The sequence below is a fragment of the Perca flavescens genome, chromosome 8 (genome assembly GCF_004354835.1).
Source record: "Perca flavescens isolate YP-PL-M2 chromosome 8, PFLA_1.0, whole genome shotgun sequence".
In the NCBI taxonomy this organism is placed as follows: Eukaryota; Metazoa; Chordata; class Actinopteri; order Perciformes; family Percidae; genus Perca; species Perca flavescens.
The window spans coordinates 8,710,647-8,726,962 of NC_041338.1; the positions used below are offsets into that span (position 1 = coordinate 8,710,647).

A 16,316-nucleotide genomic window follows, 5' to 3' on the forward strand; every position below is an offset into this window, starting at 1 on the left:
ATACACATTCAAATATCTCCATATATTATTGTAGCCGACTAATAGTTACAATTCACAAATGAATTAACTGATTTAAATTATGTAAAAAAAATGTTAATGTTAAATGTTTGTCCTTTTCTCGTTCTTTGTAGCCACAGCACAGAGCTGGCAAGCCTATGGACACTACAAATAGGCTTTGGATTGTAGAGTCAGATCTGTGCCCATTTCCTATTCATTAATAATCTGTATTCCTAGGATTTGTTGTTTCAACGTGTAATATGAACACATAATGTCAACATAGTGGACCTGGAGAATCTTTGGAGGTATGCTACAAATAGATCCATTAAACTCCTGTGTCAGGTGGCACAAATGGCTTTCACAGTGTGACTTAGCCATTTGTGCCATCTAGCGGTTAAATATTAAACTTGTACATAGCCTACTGAAGGAGCTTCTGGACGTGGTTTGTTCCACTGGTTGCTTTCTCTTGCGTGTCCACCCGCCTTTTATCAACTAAAGAAACGAAGTGCTTATTCAACGTCTTTTCGTCATTTGTATACATGGCTTCAATAAAAGAAAGAGCCGCGGCGTTAAACCTTGCAGAAAAACTGTGTGTGCCTCTTCAAGGTAAGTTAATCAAACCGCATTTCAACGAGGTGTTTTGCCTTCTGCAGATCATGGAGGCCTGTTCATGTGTCTGATTAGTTTATTTTATCTTGGCCAACTACGATAAACTAAACGCACTAAAATGTACTGAAGTTGTTGGTTGATCCTCACTTATTAACAAGCAACACCAGTAAGTAGTTAGTTCGACTGTCTGTCATTCATATTCATCCACAAGACTTTCCTCTTGTCCATGCTTTGTCATCTCTCAGATTGTTTTATACACCCTCCTATTTGTCTCTAGCCTACCCAACCCTGCAGAGGTCATGTGTAAAATATGACTCTTGATTTTTTTTCTTTCTTTTAGCTCATGGAGTGGCCAGTAAACCAGTCCAGTCTCCCTTAATTTGGAGTGGCCTCATCTCCCACCTCAGGTCTTCTGTGACAGTGAAACGTCGACGAGTCCACCTTATGTCTCACAACGACTGTTTCTTTGGCTCAGAGGCTGTTGACGTGGTGGCAGAACACATCAGCTGTGTCAAAGTCTTGGAGGGTGTGTGCGCGTGTGTGTGGATTTTATATATGGTAGCATTCTGTTCTTAAGTTTTACATCAGCTATTTGCGTGGATTTTCCATTTAAGGGTTCCATTTGACTCAAGCCATCTCATCATTTCTTCTTTTTATTTATGAACGAAAAGACATTCAACAAATTGCCATTTCCCCTTTCTGCTTGGTTAAAATGTAAGGTGCCAATGTGTCACGGGACAAAGTGGTGTGTGTGTGCCAGGCTCTGTTGGACTGTAATGTGTTTGAGGCAGTGGGTACCAAAGTGTTTGGCAAAGACAAGAAGCAAGATGTGTTTCAGGACAGCAAGAGTGCTCTTTACAGGTTATACACACAAACATACTCATCAAGCTACCTGTTTTTTCGGCAGTTAAAATGTCTATTCACAATGGCTGTGAACGTGTTAACATGGTGCCTTTTTTACACACAGGTTTGTAGGTGTGTGTTCTCCTTCGGTCGAGGAGTTGGAAAGAGGTTCGCTTGTGAAAGGGATCCAAAGACTCTTCTGCAGTGCTCCTTCAGACAGGTACGTCTAAATCATTTTATGAGTCAAAAGTTTACATTAAAAAAACATAATATAATGCAGTTCAATACAACACCACCACTAACTACAGCCTCCACAATAACCATATAGTTAAACCTATCTCATACAGTCTCTGCAAAGTCACACATAAATTGTCTGTGTACTCCGTAAACTGCTCAGTAAACTGCATAATGTCAAGGGTGTAGGCTATATTGATGTAGGATCATGAACCCAAACCTGTCCAGGTTTTTTTTTTTTAAATAAGTCTTATGACATCATTCACCAAATGGTGTGTGGTGAAATTACACTATTGTATCTTGTCAGTTTCCAAGAGCATTTCCTCCTATTTAAATGCATTTATAGTGAGAAAGGATTGACCGCCACAGAGGAGTAAACTCTCCGGTTTAAGCCAGAAGTCTTATGCTCATCTGTTACTGTAGACATGTTAAGATGGATGTACTTGCAAAATGAATTGAATGAATTAAGCATCATCACTCACCGAAGATTGAACTTTATTTGGGGAATATGAATACAGTCTTTGATCATGGTATACAGCATTTTATATCAAAAGTATATACCGTGATTTACATTTTCTGGAAAGTCTATTAAAAAACATTTAAAAGTGTACTTCACCGATTTAGCATTGCACTATAATATTGTCCGATTCAATGATGGACAGTTTCAAAGGGAACAAAATCTGTGCAGCAGAACTTGAGACATCATTTTTTTTAGTCTTTGCATTCTTCTTCCTTGTCAAAATCCGGCACCCACATTACCCACAGTGCAACACAATCACCAACAGATTAGCTGGAGATGTGTGTGTGTGTGTTATGCTAGTAACAGCTAATGTAGCTCAAGCCAATAGCTTCAAGCAAGAGATGAGGAGTGGGTACGGATGTCTGATTAGCTCACTTCTTTCTAACTCCACACCTCCAGATTTGTTTTGATTTTTAAAAGGCAATTTATCAGTTCTTTTTTGTCAAGTAAATTGAATACCTGACCAATACAAGTACTTCATCACATTGATGCAAAACCCTGTAAATCTAATGTTGCCATTAAACAGTCATTGATTTGGAACATTGTCCACAATGTCTAATACAAGCAGATATATTAAAGGGAGAGCTGCCACTGTATAAATATATGGCAAAATCTCTACAAGAAGTCCCAATTTTTTGTCATGTCACCAGCATAAGCTCTCAGCTGTCTCTGTTTTGCATTCCAGGCAGGAAGAGCAGACATGTCCCACTGGCTCACATGTTCAGATGTCAAACCCTGTCAAATGTACTCAGGCATCCATAAAAGCCAACCAACTGGACACTCCTGCCACTGCCAGCCTGTCACTGGAGCCTCTGGTGGACAGTGTGAGTCCCAGCAGAGTGCAGACTGACACTGTTTTACCACAATCATGTAAGACACTAATGTCAGCATGTGTGTATTTCTTCCTGTTGTGCATCTTTTCCTCTGTTAAAGCATAAATTAATTACTTTAAATTTTTTTCTGTTACAAACTTACTCATGGTCACAGGGCTTTGAGCCTCTCTCAGCATACACTGATTGAAAGGCAAGAAACCCCCCTTAGTAGGACACCAAAGAGAAAAAATGAAAGAAATAGCTCTTTCAAATAGACCTTTTTCACAGCAGAAGTTTTGACATAATCATAGTAGGAAAAGCACATGTGCATTTAATAGCATTGATGATGGTTGCATTCCACTTATGGAGCCCCTGGTATTGCATGCTGGCTTACTGGAATAATTTACTGGGACTCAGTGGACAGTGGAACTGAATTATTGTTAATTTCACCTGTGTTTTTCCTACTATGACAAGTCCAAATGCCTGCAGTGTTAAGGGTATATTAGGTTACCACCAGGGTTGAGTTCCATTGAATTTTAAGAAGCAGATCTGAGTTTTACCAAAGTACATGTCATTATATAGTTTTGGTCGTGAGTGCCAGTTCCCCTTAAAGGTCCCATGGCATGAACATTTCACTTTGAGGTTTTTTAACATTAGTATGAGTTCCCCCAGCCTGCCTATGGTCCCCCAGTGGCTAGAAATGGTGATAGGTGTAAACCGAGCCCTGGGTATCCTGCTCTGCCTTTGAGAAAATGAAATCTCAGATGGGCTGATCTGGAATCTTGCTCCTTATGAAGTCATAAGGAGCAAGGTTACCGCCCCTTTCTCTGCTTTGCCCGCCCAGAGAATTTGGCCTGCCCATGAGAAAGCGAGACATCATGGCTTTCAAACGAGCAAAGTGGCAGTTGGTCAAGGCCTCACCCCCAACCTCCACCTTGCCCCCCCTCTCTCCTCCTCAATAGCTACAGACACAGAAATGGCACATCCTAAGGAAAGCTCATTGTGGGACTGGCTCTAGTGGCTGTAATTCTGCACCAAGGCTGAATTACGGGAAAGAGACTTCTTTAAGGGGACCACTAAGGCCTATATAAAAGCATCCGAGGAGCACCATGTCATGGGACCTTTAAAATGGAACCCTATTGATTGATAGTCATCTTAATGCCTACAAAGCATTTTTGACACCAACTTATTACCACATTTTATATTTTATTTTCCCCTTCGGATCAATTCAAAAGTACTGACCACATCCCATTACTAGGTGTTGTCATCCTTTTCCAGACATTACTCTTTTCCTTAATTTACATTTTTAGCTGATACAGTTGTGTGAGTGTGTTATGCACCTTTTAAATCAAAGACTAAAAAGTGAGGAGAGGAAAGACAGAAAATTAATATACTAGGGGAGATTTATTTTTATGCCTCAGTGCCAGAGACAGCCATGGCCGAAGGCATTATGTTTTCAGGTCATCAGGTTCTAGTTTTATTTTTAAAAAGGCCTGTTTCCCTTGGAATAGAAAACCATACAACAGTACAGTATGATTAATAGTATTTGTTGTCTTGCTCCACTCCCCAGTGGTAAACAAGGTATGGCAGGAGCAGACTCTGCTCAGGCTGTTAAACCTGGTGGAGCTCCCCCTGCTGGAAGGGGTGCTTCAATGCAGCCAGACCCCATCCCCTCCTACAATTAACCTGCTGGCTCACAGTAACCCAGACCTGATCTACGGCAGCAACCACCTGGACAGGCAGATCATCAGGGCCTTCAGGGACTCTCAGTATGTATATTGTAATTATTGTATTGTAATTATATATTGTAATACTGTAATTATTTGCTGCTTACTTAACACTAGCGATCTAAGCTGCAATACTGTGCTGCATATTTATATTTTCCATACATCTGTTACTGGTTCCTCAGGCGATTGCTATTAATGCAAATGTTATTGTTATCCAAAGTATTGGATTAAAAACGTATGCCTGCATCCCATGTTATCACTTCTTTCACACAATATAAGACAGATCCACATTAGTGGTTTCACCATTTCCAGTCTATATTTTCCAAATATATAGTGTATATAAATATAAAGGTATCTTTTAATTTAATGAACAAATCTTTGTTGATTATCCCTCAGGGAGGATGAGTGGATCTGTGCAGCTCTGGACTGTCTGGACTTCCTTCCTGATCAGCCAGTGGTGGAGTTGAGCAGGGAGCTGCCGCACTGTTTCCCGCAAGATCAGGACAGCTGTGAGCAAGTGCCAGCTGGTAGCAGTTCACAAGATCGAGGCAAGTGCTTGGATGGGTATCACAATGGGGGGTTGGTCTTCAAGAGCAAGACAAGAAACTGGCGTCTCACAAAGGCTAGTGCCACTACCTGATTGTGTTTGGTGTCCTCAATTTTAGAAATACAATATCTATATGCTTTTCTACAATCTATTCGTGTCAGCTCTAAAGAAATGTTTGTTAGGTTTAATACTCTGTGTCAGGTTTGTGTTGGAAGCATGCAACTGCCAATGTTAATAATATTACAATATACATTTTAATTTCTGTATTTCTGGCTTCAGTGCAGTCTCTGAGGTATGTGTCCACCCCAGTCAACAACCGTGATGAGCAGCCTCCTCTCTCCCAGAGGGGTTTGGCCCAATGTAAGCTGCTGCTGTATGTGACCCTGGTGAAACATTACAGCCACGCAGACAGACTTCCACTGCTGCCCCAGCACATGACTGACATCTACACAGCCATCACTGACCTGCTGGGTAACAACTAGGATTGTGACTTTAGAAACTATTTTCTCACCAGAAAAGTTGATTTTGCCACATATTTAGATTAACACTGTCCTAGCAAAAACAAACTAGGGGTCACAACCAAGCCTGTTTCCCTACCCAAGTTGCCCCCATTCCATTTTAACTTCATTACACCATGGTCTGGGTGAATACTCGATTCTGATTCTGCAGGGTGTCCATAAAAAAGTGATGTTGGACACCTAGTAAAGGAGTTCCAGCGAAACTGACTGTTTACCATTCTAAATTAATTTGCTACATTAAATGAAAAATAAAAATGTAAACATGTTATTTCCAACACTGAGTGTGGAAATAACAGTGCCTCGTCCTCTGAACACCACAGAATGGTGCTGACACACAAGCTGCAAGAAATAAGTTGCACTGCCTCTCTGAACTTACTTTTACTGTTTCACAGCGATCATCTTTCATCCCAGTCGCTGTTCAGCATGCTACTTCAGGCTTTGGCTGACAGTACACATGTTGATAATTTGTTGTAAAAGTCTTGATATTGATTTGGCAACATTAACATGGATAGCTAGCTTGTCTTGTTGTTAAATCTTATTGTCAAATTATATTGACTGATTTTCAACCGTATTGACTTAGCTTGCAAGATAGCTTGCTAGCTTGTTAGTTGGCTAATGTCGGGGCTCATAGCTGAGCCAAAGAGTTTATGAGCTGAGCGGACTAGAAATCCATTGCCAGGTGAGATCTAAGATCTGTCCTATTTACTGGAGCAGTGAACACAATTTACATTGCATAAGAAGCTCATGGGATTGGAATGAATTTTCCCGATATTAGTCAAAGCCTCAGGTGTTACCAAGGAAACAAATTACAGTACTTATTTGAAATAACTTTATATTTTGATTGATAAACGCATGAAAATATAAATTAATGGTCTTAAATTTTGTGTGTGTAATTGACCATGGTATGAGCTGGTTAATGCCCTTCCAGGTGTCCATTATCAGGAATTAAGGAACTCTGGCTGCGCGTTGGACGGTTCTGGTATCGGGCATTAACCCTTTTATATTAAATTTGTGTGCGTCTCTTGCCTTCCCAGGGAATGCTAAAATGGGCATAGCTCTTGAAGCTCTGCAGTTGTGTCTGAAGTTGCTGCCTTCTGGCTGCAGAGATGAGCTGCGCAAGCTGCTTACATTCATGGCTCTGGCAGCTGACCCGCAAGGGATACAACTGGACAGGGGGGTAAGAGTTGGAGACTAAATCATGTGTTGGATTATGCATTATTAAAATGTCCAAGAAAATAATGTCTGAAAGTTGAAAGTCATCACCGTGGCACCACTTTTTCACCTGTCTTTAGGTAGAGAAGTAAGAAGCATGTAAAATAGAGGGCTTGTTTCCAAAACTGTGCAACCTGTTTTTTTCTGTAATTTGACATTAAAGTTGTACCCATTGTGTAGATGGAGAACAGACAGGCAGTGAAGAGGTCTTTCTCGAGGGCAATACTCTACAGCAGGGCTCTTTCAAAAGAGAAAGAGGACCTGATGGTGGTCTTCATACTCAGCAACATAAAGGACATTTTTAAGGTAAGGGAATGTCCGAATATTCCCACAATGGAATAAAAAGTAGTGTCCGTTGCATTTACACTACATTCTGCTAACAATCCCACAATGCAATGCATCACATTTAGATACAAAAACTACAGTTGTGACTCTACATCTGTCAGTGATTTTAATGAATGAGGGAACAGGGAAGTGGTTTTGGTCACCTAAGAGTCTACAGCTATGCTAGCGTCTCTGTACAGTGGTGCTTTGAGCTAAATGTTAACATCAGCACGCTAACATGCTCACACTGACAATGCTAACACGCTGATGTTCAGCAGGTATAATGTTATAGTAATTCAATAGCTTTGAGATTTCAGTCTGGACCAAGTATTAAGCCGAGTCGACCAGCAGCCCCAACATTGCCATCCCTAGAGTCACACCGCTAGCATGCCTAAAAAAAGAATAGTCCAAATTTAAGCAGCAAAGGTTGTGATGTCCTAACTTTTTAATGCCTAAAATGGGTCAAGCTCCCATAATGCAACTCAATATAAGTTTTCCTAGGCACTCCTTGCATGTTTTTTAAACTCCACGCCCACAATGTGTAACAAAGCCTGTTAAAAATGTGTAGCCCCGAGCCTAAAGCTGAGCTGAGGTTTCTCAGACTTGACAAAGCTCCAGAGGCACAGATGACATTATATAACTGTTTTCACGGGCTGAGTAATGTACGCCTACCACATAAAATAAAGACCAAACCTCACGTGTTGTTTCTCATTAAATATAGGCTAATGAAAATCTGACATCTTGAACTCAAACTGTAAACCAGAGTATGGCCCTGACAATTTGTTATCAAAATGTCAACCCAGGATTTGCTTTATTGGTTTGAGGCTGACTTTAAAGTATTTGTTGGAGCTTAACACTCAGTGCTGCTGTAACTCATTGTTGAGTTGCGTGAACACATTTCTCGAATTGAGTTGCAAAATAGTTTCGAAAATGCTTGGGCTGCCCCTAATGCTTCAAAGCTTTGATCATTGCCATGGTAATCAACCAAATCAGTATTTGATTTATTATTATTATTATTATTATTATTATTATTATTATTATTATTATTATATATGCATTACCCCAAAAATTTTAAATAGCCCATGAAATTAGAAATAGTAATCCCACTAGCTTTGAAGCCTAAAAAGTGATATTCAGGACAGCCCTAGAAAATGCTTTCTCAGACATTTGTGTGGAAACTTAAATTTAAATTTCTCAAGTGTAATTGTATCCCCAAACCATTTTTTGACAGTAAATAATTTGCCACCAAGATTTTATTTTCTTTGTTCCAGATACCAGGGGCTCTGCACAAAGGAGTGAGTGACAAGCTGGCCAGTCTTGTACAGGGGAAGCAGCCCGATGTGACTGGTAAATGGCTGCAATACCACCATGTATCTAGTAACAGAAAACACTCGGGAGGGTGGGGGGGACACTGTTTCATTTGTATCTGTCATGACCTCTTACTTTTTCTTACATTTCCAAATGTCTATAATCATTGAAGCACAGGAGCACATATTACTTCTGCAAGCAATGTTCTTCTTGGCATAACATTGTTTGTTGAATATTTTTAATATTTTTCTACGTCAGGTGGATCCTTAAAAGGCTCTGCTGTAAGCTGTAGACTGTCACTGCTGCCTCAAGTTAAAAGTTACTATTAATTTATCACATTTTTAAAAATCAAACTATTGGACTATTATTCATAGAAAATGGAAGAATATCAAAATTATGTCACAATATTTTACACTTTCATATATTGCCAATCAACCACAATCTGATGACACATTTTTAAGCAGCTAACTGATAAAGTGTCCACTTCCTAAATACAGGATATTTAAGATTGCTTCCTTAACCCATGTCCTGACTAAAACAAACTGCTTTTATGTGACTTGTTGAACACAATTACAAGATAAAGTAAATGGTAAAATATAGTGTAACACTTAAAACAAGTCAGCCAACGTGTTCGGTTTCACAGCAGCGTATCTAAAGTCTGCTAACTTTAGCTATCATTAACCACCATGAGCTACTTGTCATACCAGACCCAGTACTGTTATAACAGTAACATCCCTATGCTGAATAAAAGGGATATTTCACTGCTGGAAAGATGAATATGTATTTAAATTGGGTCATATATGTAGTAGAAATGTGAAATAATTTTAGAAGTTGGTGCCTTCTAGAATGAGAAAAGCCAGAAAATGTATGTGGATGAAAGACAGCAACTCCCAGAATGCACTTGCTTCGCTTCCCTAGCCAACCGGTAACAGAGTGCAGTCAAGTCAAGTGGGTTTTATTGTCATTTCAACCATATACACTGCATAAAGTGAAACAAAACAACGTTTCACCGTGGCTCAAGTGGTGTTACACATTTAAAATATATAAAAACAACATTTTATAAAAACAAAATACAAGACAGGTTACATTTAGTGCACACACATTATAGACTATACATAAAGTGCACTAGCCAAGTGCAATTACTACTTAAAGTAGAGCATTTAAGACAGGACAGACAACAAAAGACAGGGCATAAGTAGACTTGTAACAGAGCACTGATTGTTATAAGTTAGGTTCACCGTGAGGTGAAGGTAGAATATAAGAATTTTCTTGAGATTTGCATGGTTAAAATCACCAGCAACAATAAATAGTCCATCCGGATGTGCGCTTTGGAGCTCACTGATAGCTTCGTAAAGTTCAGCTAACTCATTGGTAGCATTAGCGCTTGGTGGGATGTATACACGGAGTATAAACACAGCCGTGAATTTGCGTGGAAATGTAGAATGGTCAGCATTTAACAGTCACAAATTCACCAGCGGTGAGCAGTAGTTGGATACAAGCACCGCATTTCTGCACCAGTCCGTGTTAACACCGTGTTAGCCCACCACTACGAGTCTGGCGAAAGAGCAGCATCTCTATCTGCTCCGAAGGCTAGCAGGCCTGGTAGCTGAATAACGGAGTCACTGTTGTTCAGCCATGTTTCATTATATTACATTACATGTCATTTAGCTGATGCTTTTATCCAAAGTGACTTACAGTTAAATGCATTCAACCCTGAAGGTGCAAACTCCAGACAGCAAGTAGTAAGTGCAAGTACATTTTAAATATGTAATGCTACAAAGAGCCATATCAAAGTGCAGCATCAAGAAATATATGTATGATTTTTTTCACAAAAACATAGCAGTCTCTGAACTGGCGTTGGGAGTTCCATTGAAGTTGGATGTAGTCCAGTTTGTTGTCTAATGAGCGGACATATGCAAGCAGGATGGATGGGACAGGTGGCTGGCTAGCGTTAGCTTTCCACCTAGCTCGAACTCCTGCCCTCATTCCGCGTTTCCGCTTTCTCGCACACTGCTTTCAATGTCCCCTTCCCTGGCTAGCGGCATCAAGCTTCACCACAGGCTGCATAGCAGGCAAAACTTGCGTGGTGTGTTGAGTATTCCGTCTGTAAAAAAAATTCCCCAATCTGTACCAATGTATCCCCAATGTAAAATGACGATTTTTGCGTCAGTTTTTTTTTTTCCCGACCCACAATAGGCCTACAGAGATCTATCTTCTCAGGGGGACATGAGGGAGGGAAGCACGGTCATTCGAAAATACTACCGGGTTTATACTGATACAAACTTAATGCTAATCGGTGAAGTATCACCTTAAGGAAAGGTGCATTGTATTGCTTATTAATTAAATTCAATTTACCGCCTTTGACTCTTTTCCTGCTTCCCACGTTAGCTACATGGATATACCAAACTAACTTTTCTTAACTTTCCTGGAGCACGAGCGGATAGCTTGAAAGGAACATCGCGGCTGTTGTGTGGAATAAGGTTGGCGAAAAAAGGCGCTATGCTTTTCCGTGTCTATTTTTTCACTAAGAGTAGGGTGACCAGCCGTCCCGGTTTGACCGGGAAAGTTCTGATTTTGAATTGCTTGTCCCAAGTCCCGACAAAAGCCTGTCGGGATGCTAAAATGTCCCGGTTAACACCAGGAGCGGCGTCAGCCAATTTTGCCGGGGCTTCAGCCCTGAATGTTTTGAGTGTAGCCCCGAATGTAACTTTGTCCAGTTTATTTTTCCGAGGCGAATAGAACGGGCAGCTACGTGTGGGGTCCGACCATGCTGTATTTGTTGCTATCAATCAACCGTCTCTACGTGAGGTCGTGAAGCCGTGAAAGCCGGGTGAAGTTTTCGGAGGAATCTTAGCCAAATCAGTCAAATTCATTGATGCCATCAACACAAAGTTTAGAAGTGCAATACTAATGATTTAGGTTGAAGTTCCTGTGACGTTTATATACGGTTCAAACTCAAATGCACAGAGTTCTGAAGCAGACCTGTGCGTCGCTTAGTGTCCACTCTCTGTAAAATGCTGGGCAGGTTCAGGTTTATGGATGCGCTCAGCTGTGGGCATGCTGCGGCAGATGTGTCGCGTTTGTGTGTATTTCTACAGCAGTAGTTTCTGTTTTCCACCTTCGATGTGTAGTAGGGGTGGGGGGAAAAAATCGATACAGTATAGTATCGCAATATTTTTCTTGGCAATACTGTATCGATACACAGACGCCAAGTATCAATCTTTTATGATATGTGTTGGTCAGTCTGTCTGCTTGACAATCCCATTTTGCAGCAATAAAGTTTAAGTGAGATGAACAAACAAGAAAAGTATATTTTTTGATAAAACAGATGTTGACAACATTTTCCTTTTTGAGACATCATTTGAAATTGGGAAAAATTTGAAGTTGGAAAAAAGGTAATACATTGCAATATATGGTAGAATATTGAAATATGTTTAAAATCGCAATAATATAGTATTGTGACATAAGTATCGTGATGATATTGTATTGTGAGGCCTCTGGTGATTCCCACCCCTAATGTGTAGCAGCGTACAGCCACTTCTCTAGCTAAATTCTTTGTCACATTCAGAGACCAGAGACCCAAACGGGGCTCTGTGTCTGTCAGAAGGTCTGAGATCAGAGAAAACAGATATATTTTGAATGTGCACAAAGTTTTGAACATGAGCAGAAATCTTGCTCAAACATCTGAAATATTACTGTCCAGGGGTTTATTAATAAATTTAAATGAATTAATGTATCATTGAGGTGAATAATTGTCATATGCACATTTAAGGAGGTCACTTCCCCAACAAAAGACAGAAAACAGGAGGGAGAAGTAAATTATGCTTAGGCTACATGTGTGCAGACTCAGATATAATTAGAAAAGTCGATCTACAGGAGAATAAATAGATGAAAGCAATACAGAATGCCTGAGAGCCTTACTGCAATATATTCCATTATGTTTTTATGTTTCTCTTCACGAAAAGATATTTGCAGCATAAATTGATTCAGAAAAAGGTAGAAATAGGTGCATAAAAATTCACCAGAATGCAGGAAATTAAGTGTTTAATGCTCAAAATAATAATAATTTTAATTGTTTTGGTGTTATTGGAATAACTAATACTTCAAAAAAATTTTTTGAAAAAATCTCAACATAAATCTCACACTAAACTGAAAAAGGCAGTTGCTGCAATTTTGTTAATTTTACAGGAAAAAACACTTATTAGATGAGGAGCCTACAATCAAAATAATGAAGTTACTGTCTGTGTCTTTGTCTGACCTGGGCTGGCACGTGTTCACGTTAAAAAGCGCAAAGTGTCACGGTTTTAGTTCCGGGAAATCTGGTCACCCTAACTAAGAGGAAACAAAAAGCTATTTGCCAACACTAAATATCAAACAAAAGCCAGACACTATATCGTATTAAGTTGCTGTGAGCTGTAGCCTACATTCACCACTTCTAACCAGAGGCAGAATATAAAGTAATCTTGGAGATTATTTCTTCACAGCACTGTGCAATGCGAGAAAAACTCAGAGCTGAACTGGGCAGACACAGCACTTTTCATCAGACTCACCCCGAGTTAATTAAGTACACTGCTAACTAATAACATTTCCGTCGCCAAAATACCCCCGCGAATCAAATCCCCTACTTCACTGTTAACCGTCAAGCCGGTAAACCTGTATGGAAATGAACACCTCTGCTGAAATGTTAAATTCGTTAACAATCATACGACAGAAGACCCTCTCTCTCTCTCTCTCTCTCTCTCTCTCTCACACACACACACACACACACACACACACTCACACACACACACACACACACACACACACACACACACACACACACACACACACACACACACACACACAGTCCGGTTCTGGTGGTTGATGAACACAGATATGTGCCGATTAGCTCTCATGACGGGCCAGGTGGGTAGCACACTGCCATGAGGCTAATGTTTGATTACTCCACATTGTCATTGTGATATTTTGTGACTGCATTCTGAAACGTTCTCTGTCAGGTAAATCAGTAAGTTAGTAGTAGGGTATACAGGGGAGTTGCATATGAATTGGTTTGGGATCCTTCTGTAAGTAATTTTGGGGTACAATTTGGTTTTGATGAATTCTACAAGCAGCAATACCACAGGCCAAGCAATCAGCCCGTTCCAAACAGGCACATTTTCAACAGGCTCTGTACTAGTTATATTAAATGTTACACAGCCTTGCTTAAAACCTACACTAACCAATGTTTTCATATTACAACAGATAAAATGTGAAAGGGGTCACGTGATGAACCCACAGAGAATTAACACTGGACCCTACAGTTCTCCTCAGCTCTGTGGAGTGTCTTAGTCTCTTTTAGCTGATTGTTTAATTTTTAAGCTAGTTTTTGTTTACTCTTACGGCCTCTTATCAATCTCAAATACGTTTTGATAAACCTGCCCAACACCAAACTGCAGACAAGGTTAGCAACTAGCTGCTTTACAGAGTGGAGTATTTAGCAGGTATAGAGCTACATATTCCCCTCAGAGGATGGTGGACACAAAACAGAGCTGAAAGCAAAGTGAATATTGACCATACATTTGTTAAGTGGGTGGAAACTTAAATTGAATGCTAGTGTTGCTCCATTTCTGCTGGATTTGTAAGTGGCCATACTTAACACCCTTAGCAATCATGTGTCAATGTTGTGTTACCCCTGAGTGGGCACAACTAATATCCAGGGCCACACTGAATCTGCAGACGCAGAATTTTCTGCAGATTAAAAAATAAATAAAATTAAACTCAGAATGTTAACACATCTACACCACAAGCAGAAAAACAGTTTTTAATTCTGGATCACTGCTGAAAACTGTAAAACAATAATAACAAAAGCAGATTCCGTTTGGGCCTTAATGCAATGTTCATGATTGTGGCAAACAGTTAATTTTAACTCTGAGTTCCCTACCTTTTTAAAAGTAGTTTTTTTTTTTTTCTGTCCTTCAGGCTTTACGTTCTGTCAGCGTGTCTCCAGCAGGACTTGCGCTGACTCTACAAAGACGACCACCAACCAGGAACTGTGGATTATGTTAAACAGCATCCACCTGGACACCAAAAGATCTGCCAAGGAGAAAAAGCGCCTACTTGGACAGTTTTATCAAGCCCACCCAGAGATATTTATCCAGTACTTTGGTGAATCTGCTGTTAATGTGCTGTAGTTTTGTGAAGACTATGACACAGTCTATATCTCTCTTTTTCTCTCTCTTTTACAGTCAGTTTCAACAGTAGCTACTTTTTGCTTTTTACATTTTTGGTAAATTGTTTCTTTCAGACTCAAGGTAACTGACTTAAGACATATTTGTGACTGACAATAAATCTTAGTGGAGATTTTAAAGATACCTCCAGCATATGATTGAGCTTGTATGTGTGTATTTGCTTTATTGAAGAAGAACATAAATAAACAGATGATATGTGTTTAGTGTTTGGCCTTGTTTCTTTAAAAAAATAAAATGTTTAGAACATAAATAGTATATTCCTGTGGTTAAGCTTGAACATGTTTTTTCTTCTTTTATGGGTGTGAGGGTTAACAAAACAAATGGAACAGAATAGAAAAGAGATATCCTATCATTTGTAAAACTAATTTAAAAAAAATTGTAGAATTTCAAACAAAAGCAACTAAATCTATATGCTACAACAAAAAAGTAAATTCAATTATCAGTTTCCTGATATATTTGTGTATTTTATTTAATTAATTTGTGTAGCAAATTTTGAAAAATATGAATTGATTTGATGGACTGAATGGTGATGAAAAAAGTGTCTTCTTGCAAGATATGTTGCGAAAATTGTTATTTGATTAATCTACCTCACTTCACAACCAAATTTAATTTGGGGAATTGGACATTTAGATCTTCTCAACACAATTTCAGGTAAGATGGCGGACAGTTATCTCATTAGTTATGACTTCATGTCACATCTATTGTTTTATATCTCTGGGTCTGGCAATTTTCAGTGTATCATTAGTGTAGATAATACATCTAACTTATTACTCGTTATTCATTTCATGTCCTTACATAGCTATATTTAGAGTAAATTGGGTTTAGTTCTAATATAATAAAATGGGCTAACTTTACCCTGCATTAATGTGTTGTTGACTTGCCACGTAAATTGACCGTTTTGAAATCCCACATCAACATTGCTCTGTACGCTAGCTTTTCACATTGTTATGGTCTGGCATTGTGAGACAATTTTAAAGTGATAGTTCAGAGTAATTTCACCCTAGGGTCCTTTGCACCTTGACCTCGAGCCAAACAACCCTCCAGAAGTTTTTTTCAGCTAGGTCGAACATTGGACGAGTTAGCGTGATCAGCTGAATAGCTTAGTGCAGGCGCTAATGGATCCAACTGTGTATCTCGTAAATGACCCCACTAATAATGCCCAAAATGATACCAAACTTCTACAATAGTACAAATAGGTTATGTACTCATAAAACGATGGATTGGAAAGTTTTTTAAGTACACCAGGAGTTTATTTAAATAACACTTGCCTTTTGGCTTCTGCTCTCATGAATAATTATAATGGTATACATGCCCTGTGTGTGTGTGTGTGTGTGTGTGTGTGTGTGGTCTTGTCATTTATTTGTCATCTGCAGATTGATTTTAAGTAAGGGGGGAAGAATTGATTTAAATCATGAATCAGATTTTTTGTGAAAAAATC

The 16,316-nt window shown here is 39.4% G+C and overlaps 2 protein-coding genes across 4 annotated transcripts in view; one reads left to right on the forward strand and one right to left on the reverse strand.

Moving 5' to 3' along the window:
- The window catches only part of ccdc73 (coiled-coil domain containing 73), a 32,693-nt gene extending 32,152 nt beyond the window's left edge, over positions 1-541 (reverse strand). The window contains exon 1 of the mRNA XM_028584787.1: positions 420-541. The gene's annotated coding sequence lies outside the window, so the exon portion shown is untranslated. The remainder of the gene's footprint in view (positions 1-419) is intronic.
- Positions 142-15,077, forward strand: LOC114559834 (DEP domain-containing protein 7-like). 3 transcript variants are annotated; one of them, XM_028584796.1, is made up of 12 exons: positions 142-302; positions 947-1,132; positions 1,326-1,467; positions 1,574-1,669; positions 2,889-3,073; positions 4,586-4,784; positions 5,139-5,290; positions 5,569-5,760; positions 6,842-6,984; positions 7,200-7,325; positions 8,615-8,690; positions 14,610-15,077. In XM_028584796.1, the coding sequence occupies exons 2-12, from the start codon at positions 1,051-1,053 to the stop codon at positions 14,819-14,821; spliced, it is 1,605 nt and encodes a 534-aa protein (XP_028440597.1). In that variant the 5' UTR covers positions 142-302; positions 947-1,050; the 3' UTR covers positions 14,822-15,077. The 3 variants fall into 3 exon arrangements, with proteins under 3 accessions (XP_028440597.1, XP_028440595.1, XP_028440598.1); XM_028584794.1 differs by lacking the exon at positions 142-302 and adding an exon at positions 359-603; XM_028584797.1 differs by lacking the exon at positions 142-302 and adding an exon at positions 661-772.
- The last annotated feature ends 1,239 nt before the right edge of the window (positions 15,078-16,316 follow it).